The 12,566-nt window shown below is 39.9% G+C and overlaps 1 protein-coding gene across 3 annotated transcripts in view; it reads left to right on the top strand.

The window, feature by feature from the left end:
• Positions 1-12,566, top strand: part of ME2 (malic enzyme 2) — a 56,044-nt gene that overhangs the window by 18,313 nt on the left and 25,165 nt on the right. For all 3 annotated transcript variants that reach the window (XR_004385588.1, XM_032882485.1, XM_032882486.1), the window contains exons 4-10: positions 4,187-4,336; positions 6,427-6,502; positions 7,602-7,763; positions 8,497-8,600; positions 9,650-9,759; positions 10,099-10,196; positions 10,717-10,830. Coding sequence is in view for 2 of the 3 variants with exons in the window: in XM_032882485.1 (XP_032738376.1) it covers positions 4,187-4,336; positions 6,427-6,502; positions 7,602-7,763; positions 8,497-8,600; positions 9,650-9,759; positions 10,099-10,196; positions 10,717-10,830 (814 nt within the window). In the remaining variant the exon portion in view is untranslated. The remainder of the gene's footprint in view (positions 1-4,186; positions 4,337-6,426; positions 6,503-7,601; positions 7,764-8,496; positions 8,601-9,649; positions 9,760-10,098; positions 10,197-10,716; positions 10,831-12,566) is intronic.

Below are 12,566 nucleotides of genomic sequence, written 5' to 3'. Positions count from 1 at the left end.
GAGAGATCAGTCTGAATGCAGAACTTAAAATATCTTTTGGGGAACGCCTGGGTGGTTCAGTGGGTTAAGCCTCTGCCTTCGGCTCAGGTCATGAGCTCAGGGTCCTGGGATTAAGTCCTGCATTGGGCTCTCTGCTCAGTGGGAAACCTGCTTCCCCCTCTCTCTCTGCCTGCCTCTCTGCCTACTTGTGATCTCTCTCTCTGTCAAATAAATCAATAAATAAAATCTTAAAAAAAAAAAATCTCTTGGGGGTCAGCACCTGGGTGGCTCAGTTGTTAGGTGTCTGCCTTCCGCTCGGGTCATGACCCCAGGGTCCTGGGATTGAGCCCCCTACAACCGCTCCCTGCTCAGTGGCGAGCCTGCTTCTCCCTCTCCCACCACCCATGCTTGTGTTCCCTCGCTCGCTCTCTCTCTCTCTCTCTCTCTCTCTCTGTTAAATAAATAAATAAAACCTTTGAAAAATATATCTTTTGGGTTTGTTAAGTACAGGAGATTATTGTTTGATGACAAGTAAGAGTAGTTTCTTTGATCTGATGGGGCAAAAGGAAGAGAACAGTAGACTGAGAAATGATTGAGATGAAAGGGAATCCAGACTGTTTCAAGAAGTTAGATAAGGGGATAGGAAGGACACTGAGCACTAAGTAAAGCAAGACTTGGGTTTCTAGTCCTGCTTGGAAACTATATTTGGGGGTGTATATTTCAGGCCAGAAGGAGGTTTAAGGTGCTCACGCTGTGAGGAATGAGCCCAGAAGAAAGGGTAACTGATAGAACAAGATCCCAGAGAATGGAAAGGGACAGAGGGACAAGTGCAAAGTAGAGCTCATAGGGTCAAAGGCAAAGATAGAGGGCGTAGGGTCAAGTGCAGAGGTAGAGGCTGGCCTTGGAACAAGAAAAAAGAAAAGCTCATTCTCTGAGGCAAGAGCAAAGATAAAATATAGGCACAGGTAGGGGTAAACCCTGCAGGTGGTGGAGCAGAGCCTGTGAGATCCCATCCCACCTGATGACCTTGATTTTCTGTGATGTAGAATATGAAGGTCTTGGCTAAGATTTGTAAGGGTCAAGGTTAAACAGAATTGGTGAGGACAGTGATAAATGTTTAGAATAGCCATTTAGCCAAAAGTGAAGCTGAACAAGGACAGATTAAAAACCTGGGTAGGCCCGGAAGGCCTCATAGCATAATCTTATTTTTATTGATGCTACCCTGCCCAGCTATGTTATTTTTTCCTCAGAAAAGATGAAATGTAACGGTAGTTCAGGTTTGGGGTTTGCTGGGCTGGCAACGATGCTACATTAACTCATTCAACTAATATTCATTCAGGTCTCCTATGTGCCAGGCAGGCATTGTTTTAAGCTCTAGAACTACAAAAATGAGAAATTCCAGCCCTTGCCTTCAGGGAGTTTATGGCTGGAAAAGACAGACACCGTGGCAGGGTAGTGCTGTGATAAAGGTGCGGGGGTGTTCCACAATGGTGAGGATTTGTTGAGGGTGAGAGGCATGATTGTGGATCCAGTGTGGGGAAGGAAGAAATGCCAGCAGGGAGCCTAATAGAACCAGAGAAAATGAAGCGATCCAGGAGCCAGGGCTCTCCGTCAGAACTGTGGGGCACGGCATTGTATAGCTAGCTAAAGAGGGGAGGGTTGTGATCAGAGGACTGCATCTGTGGCATTCAGGATTTCTGAGCTGTAGCAGTCCTAGGTGAGGACAAGATCCAGTGGGAAGCATTCAGAGGAGTGACCAAAGTGAAAGGAAGGTGAAAGTGAATCACATGTGCCTGATAAGTCATCTGTTCTTGATGTCTCTGCTGTTTCATAAAGCTAGTCCATCTTCATTGTTTGTTTTCTTCCCTAGCCTGAGGAGCCATCTCCTTCCCTTTGCTACCTATTGGCATTATTTCTGCCTGCAGTAGCTACATAGAAAATATTCCTTTTATAAATGGAATCACTTCTCCCTATTTATTCACCAAATATTTGCACACCACTTACATTGCATTTACTTTGGTAGTTACTGGAAATAATAGATTTATATAAGGCAGTAGTCCCTAGCTCATAATATCATCCAGGCTGGGGGGAAGACAAAGTCAGGAAGTGGACTGAGAATTGCAGAAATAGGACTAGGGTGTTGAGGGACCTGAAAACAGGAAAATCTGTGTATATATGTGTGGTGGGGGAGGGAAAAGGGCAGAAAGGGAGAGCATGCCACCTGTGTTGCATTCAGGGAGTGTAAGTATGGGACTGTGCATGGGTAGAGGGTGATCCAGGCAAAGAGTGTCTTGTGTATAGCGACACCAAGGTAAGAGATGTGGGGCATTTGAGAAACTGAAGTTAAGTTCAGCAGGAGGATGAAGCTAGGAAGTAGGCAGAGATCTTGGTAACTATTTTAGAAGCATAAGCCCATTTAATGGGTGTTTGGAAGACAATCAAGGAGAATAGAAATGGTTAGAGTTACTTTTTTAAGAGAAGAATAAATTCGAGTGGGAGGGCGGAAATTGTGTGTATAAAAACTAGTTAGAAAGTTCTTGAGGTGGCGCACCTACATGGCTCAGTCAGTAAAGCGTCCGACTCTTTATTTCACCTCAGATCATGATCTCAGGGTTGTGAAATTGAGCCCTGAGTTGGCCTCTGTGCTGGCATGGAGCCTGCTTAAGATCCTGTCTCCTCCCTCTGCCCCCACCTCTAAAGAAAAAAAAGGAAGAAAGTTCTTGAGGTAGCCCAGGTGAGAAATGATGCTGGCTTGGACAGGGTGAGGGTAGAAGGGGGATATAGATATATTTGAAAACTATTTAGCTGGTGGACACTGTAGGTCTTATTGATTTATTAGACTAGGGTAAGACAGAGTGGGCGAGGAAGCAATCAGGAATGGGATCTCAGATTCGAATTCGGTCAGATGATAACAGGAGGACAGACAAGTTTGAGTAAAAAGTAGTAAGTCTATTTTACACATATTTAATTCAAGATGATTGGTGGCTTTTTTTCTTTTTCTTTCTTTTTTAATAGGAGAATCATCTACAGCTTTTTATTTATTTTTTAAGAGACTTTATTTATTTATTTGTCAGAGAGAGACCGCATGAGCGGAAGCAGGGGGAGTGGCAGGCAGGTGGGAGAAGCAGGCTTCCCACTGAGCAGGGAGCCTGATGTGGAACTTGATCCCAGGACCCTGGGATCGTGACCTGAACTGAAGGCAGGCACTTAGCAGACTGAGCCACCCAGGTGCCCCTTACGACTTTTTATTTTTTAAGTTGATTTATTTTATTTATTTATTTATTTTAGTTATCTCTCTACCCAACATCATACTTACAACCCCCAGATCAAGAGTCACACACTTTTCTGACTGAGCCAGCCAGGTGCCCAGTCACTGGTTTTTTCGAGTCAACATTTCCCAGTTTTCTAAACTTTATTATTGAAAAGCCATTATATATATATGTGTGCTAATTGACCATTGCTTTTGTGGTACCTCTGCACTCTGTATAGACCCTATAATGCCTTAAATCTACTGGATTCTAACTCCACAAGGACAGGGGTCACTTCTTACAACCTGGGAGCCCAAAATAGTACCTGGCACATAGTATTTAGTAAATATTTGAATGAATGCCACTTTATTTTGCTTCCATATTTACATGTCAATAACCTTGAAGGTTCTTTTCTTTTTTTTTTTTTTTTTAAGATTTTATTTACTTATTGACAGGAAGAGAGAGAGAGAGCGCGTGCACAAGCAGGCAGAGGGAGAGGAAAAGCAGGCTCCCCACAGCAGGGACAGCTTGATGTGGGACTCGATACCAAGACCCCGGGATCATGACCTGAGCCAAAGGCAGTCGCTTAACCAACTGAGCCACCCAGGCGCCCGAAGGTTATTTTCTTAAAAGAGTAGCGTGGTGTCATGGTAGTCTTTGCATTTCTAGTGCCTGGTGTAGAGCCTGACTCACAGTGAGGGCTCAGTGAATGTTAGCTGCTGTTTCTGCTGTTCTCCTTCTTCCCCTCTTCTTCATTATCATCATCTACCGTTTAAGTACATTTTTATTTTTGTTAATTTTTGTCCTTGGTGTCAAATAATGATAAGTTAGAGTTTTGTTTTCTGGTAGGGAGGGGAGTCCTGTTTTAGATGTTTACATATAACTTCTTATTCTAAAGGCCAAAACTTTGAGTGTAAATGCTGACTGATGTAGACATTATTTACTGTGCTTAATTTCAGATACATCTATATAATGGGAATACAAGAAAGAAATGAGAAGTTGTTTTATAGAATTCTGCAAGATGATATTGAAAGTCTGATGCCAATTGTATACACACCAACAGTGGGTCTTGCCTGCTCCCAATATGGACACATCTTTAGGAGACCTAAGTAAGGCTTATTTTTAAAGACATAAATTTGTAAATGATTATCGTATGGGAAGAATGGCACTCCCTAACAGCTCTTACATTTCTCTTTTATATATTGCCATCTTATGTCAGTCACCGTTCCCTCCTCACCAAAGCTTAATTTGGAGAAGAAGGGGTTAATAAAAACCCAGCATGTTCATATCTTTTTGTAGTAGAAATGGGAACATTCATTCCTAACCTGCAAGTTATTATGATTAGTAGAAGAACTGTGCATTTCTGTACAAAAAAGGGGGGGTTACTCTTGATTTTGGTGGCAGGTTTTCCAGAATTATCATTAATAACAGTTTGACAATCTGCCCAAATTAAAAGATTCTCATTTTTTTGTTGGCTTTAATTTCTGTTGTTTGTTCTTTTTTATGAGCTTCTCTAAATTTTAATATCAAATAGTTCTAGCGCCTCAAATATTTTAAATAGAAAGAGTAGGGGGATGGGCATCTACTTAAGTCTTTCCATAAGTCACTTTCTCCCTCTAAATCTGTTTTCTCGTAAAATAGGGATGCTAGTGCCTGTTAAAGAGCAGCAGAGAAGGTCAGATGAAGAACTGATGGGAACAGTTCTTTGTAAACTTGCGATTAATTTGTGTTTTCTTGTCGTGTTCCTCTAACCTGTTAGCATTTGCAGCAGTCCTCACCCCTTTCCCATGTCCTGCTTATGTATCGATGCACATGGTGGAGACATTCAGGCAATGCATGATAGCATCGATCTTCAGTCTCCCCTCATCTAGCCTCGTGGCTTTCTGATGTTAATGTGTGTACAAAACACCCGTGGGACTTAAAATGCTGATCCGAGCCAACCTTCCTGTCCTTCCCATTCCTAAGATTCTAATGAAAAAGAGAAAGATGTGGCGGGTCCGGGTTTTAATGAATGCGATTGCACGTGCTCCCTGGAAGACACTTTGAAAACAGTCTCTGTCCTACGTGCTGCCATCAGTTAATGTGTGTTAAACATTCTTTAAGTTAACCCGGCTGTTTAGTTCATTTATAGTTTATTTTTCATTCAGAATAGTGGTTCTCAATCCAGATTAAAGAACAAGGAGAAACTTAATGTATTTATGCTTGGGCCCCACCTATACAAGTTCTGATTCAGTCAGTCTGGAGCTGGGGCCCGTGTAGGTGTTCCAGAAAAGTTCCTATGTCTTTCTCATGTGTACCCTGCTCTCAGAACCGACATGAAGCAAAAAGAGCAGGGCTTTGAGGCGACAGAGATACTGTGTTTTTTGCATAGAAGATGGTCAGTAAATCTTGATCTCAACTCCAGGTCAGTTTAATCAGAATCTCTGGGGCTGGGACCCCTGGCATTTTTTTTTTTAAAGCCCATCAGATGATTCTATTATGCAGCTACAGCTGAAGAACGGTTTAAACTGATTTGAGTTAGGATAGCAGTGCCAAAGCTGAGACGCTAGTGAGAAAGTCAAGTGTAAGAGCCAGTTTGAAGGCACTGGGGGACTGTTGGCCTTCATCCCTACCTAACCCTGTGTTTCTACACACATGTCTACAACCTGTGTTTCTCCCCCACCCCGTCCCCTTCTTCCTTCCTCTCTTCCTTTTTAAAAATCGAGATTTATCTCAGTTGGATAACAATATGCAGTGTGTTTAAAATAACTTTTCACTTTTTCCTAATGCTTCAGAGACATCCTCTTTTGTGTGAAGTTACTGTACTTTTTCTTCTTTCCCTTCCTGCTCCTTCAAATTTCACATTTTCAGTTTTAGTGAATTTTAATAGTAGTTTTTATAGCTTTATTATGCTGTCCTGCATTGGTGGTTTATTTTTACACTGCTTTTTACCACAGGTGTATCGAGTTTCTTCTTGGGTAAAACAGTCCTGTCATTTAATAATGATCTTTGTTGCAGCTACTGTGTGCGCAAGGCAGATACAGTTTGGAGTAGTTGAAAATGTTTGAAAATAATCCAGTATGAGTTAGCTAAATCTGTTTGGAAATGATACTGTGTCTTGATGTTTTATTAAAATACCTACATATTCCAGTTATGAACAAAACTTAGGAGAAAACAAAAAACTGTTGTGAAATGCAAAGGTGTTTTTGTTTTGTTGCAGGGGATTATTTATTTCAATCTCAGACAGAGGTCATGTTAGATCAATTGTGGATAACTGGCCAGAAAATCATGTTAAGGTACTACCAATAGCACAACCTTCCTCTTCATAATCTTTTTTTCCTTCTTTGTAAGATGCCTCTGAATTTCCAAGAATAGTTTCCATTGTTGCTCTGATTTATTTTGCACTCGCATACATGCAGATTTAGTGCTCTGAGGAGATCTTGACAGTAATAATTGCAAAATGGGTCACCCGTACAGAGCTTGACTCTGGGGACGAAATGGGAGTTAGTTCAGAAGGTGAACCTGTCACTGTTGATACCATGGTATTTCTTGCCTTCTCTGTATTCCTTTTCAATATTATTCTAGGTAGAGAAAACACATTAAAATGCCATAAAAGCTTTCATTTTTGTGGGTGGTGAGAGGATTTATGACACTTCTTTCTTCTAAATCTCAGATGGATTTAGATCCTTAAGCAAATATAAAACTCTGTAGAGTTTCAAATTTAATAAATATAAATCTTGGTCCACGTGGCTGTCTTTCATAAAATAAAATCCAGTGATTTACTTAAGATCTTTTGGCAGGCTTTAGAGCTTGTTATAGGCAGTAATCTTACTTGCCTTTATAACATGTCTTCCTCACCAAAATAATCTTCGATGAATAATCATGAGCTCTAATAATCTAGAAAAAATTTGGCCAGATAATTAAACTGTTAGTATGATATTTAAACCTTGTAGATAGGTATATTTTTTATTTTAGATCTTCTTCCCCCCACTGTTGTTAAGGTGTTTCTTGTTTGGCCTAGGTTATTATGTGGGAATAGCATATCGTTCCATTCTAACCTTGTTTTTCTCTTCTGGTGACTCTCTATCAGAAGTTTGCCTGCCTCTCCCCAGTTTAGTTTTTGTGAAGATACATAACTGAGCCTCCAGTCAGAAACATTCTGTTTCTAAACCAAAGACAAAGGGAAATCAGATCTAGTTCATCTTTGTTTCACACCTAGATTCTAGAAATCCTAGAATTTTAAATATGCTTGGTTGGTTTACTTTGGAAGTTAGTCAAGAAGTAATTTTATTTTTAAAAGTGAGAGTGAAAATACACAAAGAGAATCTTTTTTCAAATGCTTTTTAGTACCCCACTTTTGACAACTTTTAATTTATATATTTTTTTGTAATTAAGGCTGTTGTGGTGACTGATGGAGAGAGAATTCTGGGTCTTGGAGATCTGGGTGTCTATGGAATGGGAATTCCAGTAGGAAAACTTTGTTTGTATACAGCGTGTGCAGGAATACGGCCTGATAGATGCCTGCCTGTGTGTATTGATGTAGGAACTGATAATCCAGTGAGTAAAACCATTTTCTGCCTTTGATCTTCTCCCATATATTTTTTTTAATTTTTAATTTTTTATAAACATATATTTTTATCCCCAGGGGTACAGGTCTGTGAATTGCCAGGTTTATGCACTTCACAGCACTCACCATAGCACATACCCTCCCCAATGTCCATAACCCCACCCCCGCCTCCCAACCCCCCTCCCCCCAGCAACCCTCAGTTTGTTTTGTGAGATTAAGAGTCACTTATGGTTTGTCTCCCTCCCAATCCCATCTTGTTTCATTAAATCTTCTCCTACCCCTTAACCCCCCATGTTGCATCTCCACTCCCTCATATTAGGGAGATCATATGGTAGTTGTCTTTCTCCGATTGACTTATTTCGCTAAGCATGATACCCTCTAGTTCCATCCACGTCGTTGCAAATGGCAAGATTTCATTTCTTTTGATGGCTGCATATTCCTCCCATATTTAAAAAACAAAAGCTTTACGACATTCTTCTCTCGAAGATAATATAAGATGGGAAAATTTCATAATTAAAGTTAGTCTTTTCTTAAACTGTGCTTTTAATATTTATACAAATAACAGTAAATTAAATCTATTAAGAGTTTCTTGAAAAAATATAGTAAGGTTTTAAAAGTTACCTTAGTAATTTTTTTTTGTTTTGCAGTTTTTGTTTTATAGAATATGTTTAAGCTGGTTGTGTAACAAAATGATTTTATTTTTGCATTTGGTCTATGTTATAGGCACTCTTAAAAGATCCATTTTACATGGGCTTATATCAGAAAAGAGATCGATCACAACGTTATGATGACCTGATTGATGAGTTTATGAAAGCCATTACTGACAGGTATTTTTTTTTTAAGTTGGAGTAAATGAAAGCATCTTTAATTAATAAAAGAAAGGAACCACAGTTTTTTCTTGATCTCTGATAAAGATGCATAGAAGGAGATACATTTTTGAGAGCTTGGGTTCTGTCCTGATTGCTTAGGTGTGCTGATACTGGTGAGACCTTACTCATTCTGCCTCGCTCTCCTGAGTTGTCTGACCTCCTGCGGGAAGTCTGCACTCCCCGCTCCTGCCAGACCCTCACTGCTCAGCTCTCCCAGCCCTAGGCAGCCGGGTTCACGTCCACCCTTCCTGGGACTCTTGGGCAGCTTTCGTGTTTCAGATTCACTGACCATGGATCCTCCTCTCTCTCTACTTCTGCAGCATCTGATCAGAATAAAGGCCCCATTCCCTACTTTTGCATTCAAGAGTCTCCCTTATCTGGCCTCAACCTCCCATAGCCAACTTCTCCTTATCTTCTCACATAAACCCTGACATATATAGCCTGACTGTTGAAAATTCAGGGTCACCAAAATACACCTTGTTTTTCTTCCTATCTCTTTACTTTTTTCTTTGAGGGTCCAAATAAAGTCTTACCTCCTTTTCAAGCCTTCCCTTACCTCAGCTCAACAGGGTGATTGGGGTCTTTTTTTGAATGCCAGTGAACTCTTACAAAAATTACTTTTTAACCTCTTATTTAATATATACTTTCCTGTGTTGCTGTTTAACTGCTAATATGGTGAGAATACACATATCAAATATATACTTTATGAGACTCAGATAAAAATCTCTTTCTTTTTAGGAAGTTACTTCATGCTTATATGTGCCGGGCAACCTTGTAGGCCCTTGGAAATAGTTTATACTGATTAATATCACATAGATTCACCCCACAAATTTTTCTGAATGAGTAATAGATTTCTGCATTTCAACTCCAGTTTTCAGAGGCTCTGAAAATTGCCAGGTGGCCTTAAATGGACATTATTTCAAAATGGAATCATAAGGAATATTAGACAGGAAAGCTTTTTAATAACGATATTTTCAATACCACCGTTATGGATTTTGCTGTTTTAGATATGGACAGAACACACTTATTCAGTTTGAAGACTTTGGAAATCATAATGCATTCAGGTTCTTGAGAAAATATCGAGAAAAATATTGTACCTTCAATGATGATATTCAAGGTAAAGCAAAAAGAAAACCTTAGGTTTTTGATCCCTACCTTCTTTAAACCTTTTTAATCTGCCCTTTTGTTATCTTAAAAAATCTTTATTTGCCGGGGGGGGGGGGGGGTGGGGCGGCGCCTGGGAGGCATAGTCGATTGAGGGTCTGACTCTTGACCTTGACTCCAGGTCATGGTCTCCCGGTTGTGAGATGGAGCCCCACCTGGGCTCTGCACTCGGTGGGAAGTCTTCTGGAGATTCTTTCCCTCAGCCTCCCCACCACCCTACACCCTGTTCGCGAGCGCTCTCTCTCCTCAAAATAAATAAATCATTTACAGAACATCCTTATTCATCTTACAGGGACAGCTGCAGTAGCCCTAGCTGGTCTTCTCGCCGCACAGAAAGTTATAGGTAAACCACTCTCAGATCACAGAGTCCTATTCCTTGGAGCAGGAGAGGTACGTTTTTGTGCACTTTGAGCATTTAAAACTAAAACTCTCCTTTAGAATTGGAAAAATGGGACATAATGAGCTTCTCATTTTGTTGTGATCTTGTATGAATGGAAGATCTCTGTTGTAAAGTAGGTAATTTAACATATGTTTAGAAATACTATGTTTAGAGAGAATATCACAAAGAATCACCTTTTGCGGGGTGCCCAGGTGGCTCAGTCATTAAGCGTCTGCCTTTGGCTCAGGTCATGATCCCAGGGTCCTGGGATCCCTGCATCGGGCTCCCTGCTCGGCAGGAGGCCTTCTTCTCCCTCTCCCACTCCCTCTGCTTGTGTTCCCTCTCTTGCTGTGTCTTTCTCTGTCAAATAAATAAGTAAAATCTCAAAAAAAAAAAAAAAAGAATTTTTACGTGATTTGTTAGAGAATAAACCAAATATTCCTCATAATGCATAATCCTCATATATAAAGTAATTCAAGCATTGTATTATACCCTGGTCTTTATTTTTTAAATTTATGTTTCGTTGGACAGGCTGCTCTTGGAATTGCAAATCTCATAGTTATGGCTATGGTTGAAAATGGCCTTTCAGAAGAAGAGGCGCAAAAGAAAATTTGGATGTTTGACAAGTTTGGTTTGTTATTTAAGGTAAGGTATTTAAATCTTGGAGAAGCAAAAGAATGTTGTTAAAATGATACTTTTAGTTTGACTTTTAAAAAATATTATCAATTCCTAAAATACTATATCGCACTGGACTATCCAGATTGTACCCATTGGGGGACCTTCCAGTATATTCTCAACAGAAATCCTCCAGACTCCCTTCTGTCTTTTATAAAGACTCTTGCTTCACATTCAAGTCATAATCTCCATGTTGGCACCAGACATATTCTTTCTTGCTTTGTTCTCTGATTCTTAAGAAATCAAGTAACATTACAAATACGGTTGTACTTGGCCTTTCTAAAACTAGGTTTTTAATTGGAACTCAGAAGTTCCTAATTAAATTCTTAGCAGGACATCTGACATTTGAGCAGAAATTCCTTAGCCATTTAGAGATCATAGTCCATTGTAGCAGTCTGAGAGCAATCCATGGATCCTTTCCTGAGGCCAGTTCATGGATAAGGAAGAGCTTCCAACCCAGATTAATTTAGTATCCTTTGTACCTGCCTGCTTTCCTAGCACTGATTGCCATTTTTAGTAGCTTATGAAATGCCTTATATCTTACACTGTGTAACACATTAGGTAAACCGTTTCACAGTTGAACCTACAGTACACAGTGCTGTTGTATTTTTGCTCTATATAATGACATACAGCAATTACTTGAAACATACCTCTTCAGAGCAAGCTTATTTCAACGTACTTTGTTTCAGTTCTGAAATCTTTTCTTCTTAACTAGTACTCACAACTGTTGACACGGAAAATAAAATGAAAAAGTGTTTGAATGAAAAATCTTGAGCGCTTAAATTATACATAATTTAAAATAGTAGTTTAAAATGTACCAGACCTTATGATAAGATTCTGCAGATATTATCTCGTTCAATCTTCTGTGAAGTTTTACAAATAAGGAAACCTAGGATTTAAAAGGGTAGGTGACTTTCCAAGGTCATTAGCGTAAGTAGTGGATGTGAGAGTCACATCCAAGCAGACTATGAAGCTTGTGCTCTTGACCATGAAGCTGTGCTGCCTTCCAGGTGAGCTGTCACCACTGTATTTGCTTGTATCTAAGATACAAGGATTAGAAACTTTGAACTTTTAGAAGGCCATTGGCAGCATACATATTTTTACTGGTACACAGTTTGGTGCTTCTTTTTGTGGTGTTGGTTTTCACAAATGTTTTGCGTTTCTTTTTTATATTTGTAGCAAGTTAAGTCTAGAATGAATATGCTGTTGGTTAGCGTAAATGTGAATCCCGGAATATCTGCAAGTTCGGGGAATATTTTTCTTTTAGGGTGTGTGAATAGCTTGACTTACGGGTTTTAGGCGTCTGGACTCCCCTGCTGACCCAAACACTGCCCTCCTTTTTGAGACTCTGAGAGTTTCCTGTTAAACCTACATATTGGAGAGCTGTGGTCCTCCAGGGGGCAAGTATAAGAAGCCACTGTTCTGAGAACCTGAATCTGTTGAGGCTGTATGTCAGTCCTTTAGTTAACTTCCCATCTAACTGATTATGGCGTGCTGCTTTTCCCAGACCCTGCTAGTTCTTATCTGGGGGTATTCTGGCATTCTGATAGAAAAATTCACCTCTGCAGTGGGTTCTCCTCTTTTGCTAAAATAAGGGTACGGATTTCTCAGCCTGGTTGGATTTTGCATTTGATATATTTTTGACTGCTTTAAATTGTTGAAAAATTCTCCATTGTTCTAGTTTGTCAGTGGTATGTCTTCTGGCC

This window comes from Lontra canadensis, unplaced genomic scaffold (assembly GCF_010015895.1).
Source record: "Lontra canadensis isolate GAN:19392208 unplaced genomic scaffold, GSC_riverotter_1.0 scaffold82, whole genome shotgun sequence".
Classification (NCBI taxonomy): Eukaryota; Metazoa; Chordata; class Mammalia; order Carnivora; family Mustelidae; genus Lontra; species Lontra canadensis.
Note: the sequence above shows the minus strand (reverse complement) of the source record. Positions and strands in the feature narration are given on the sequence as shown.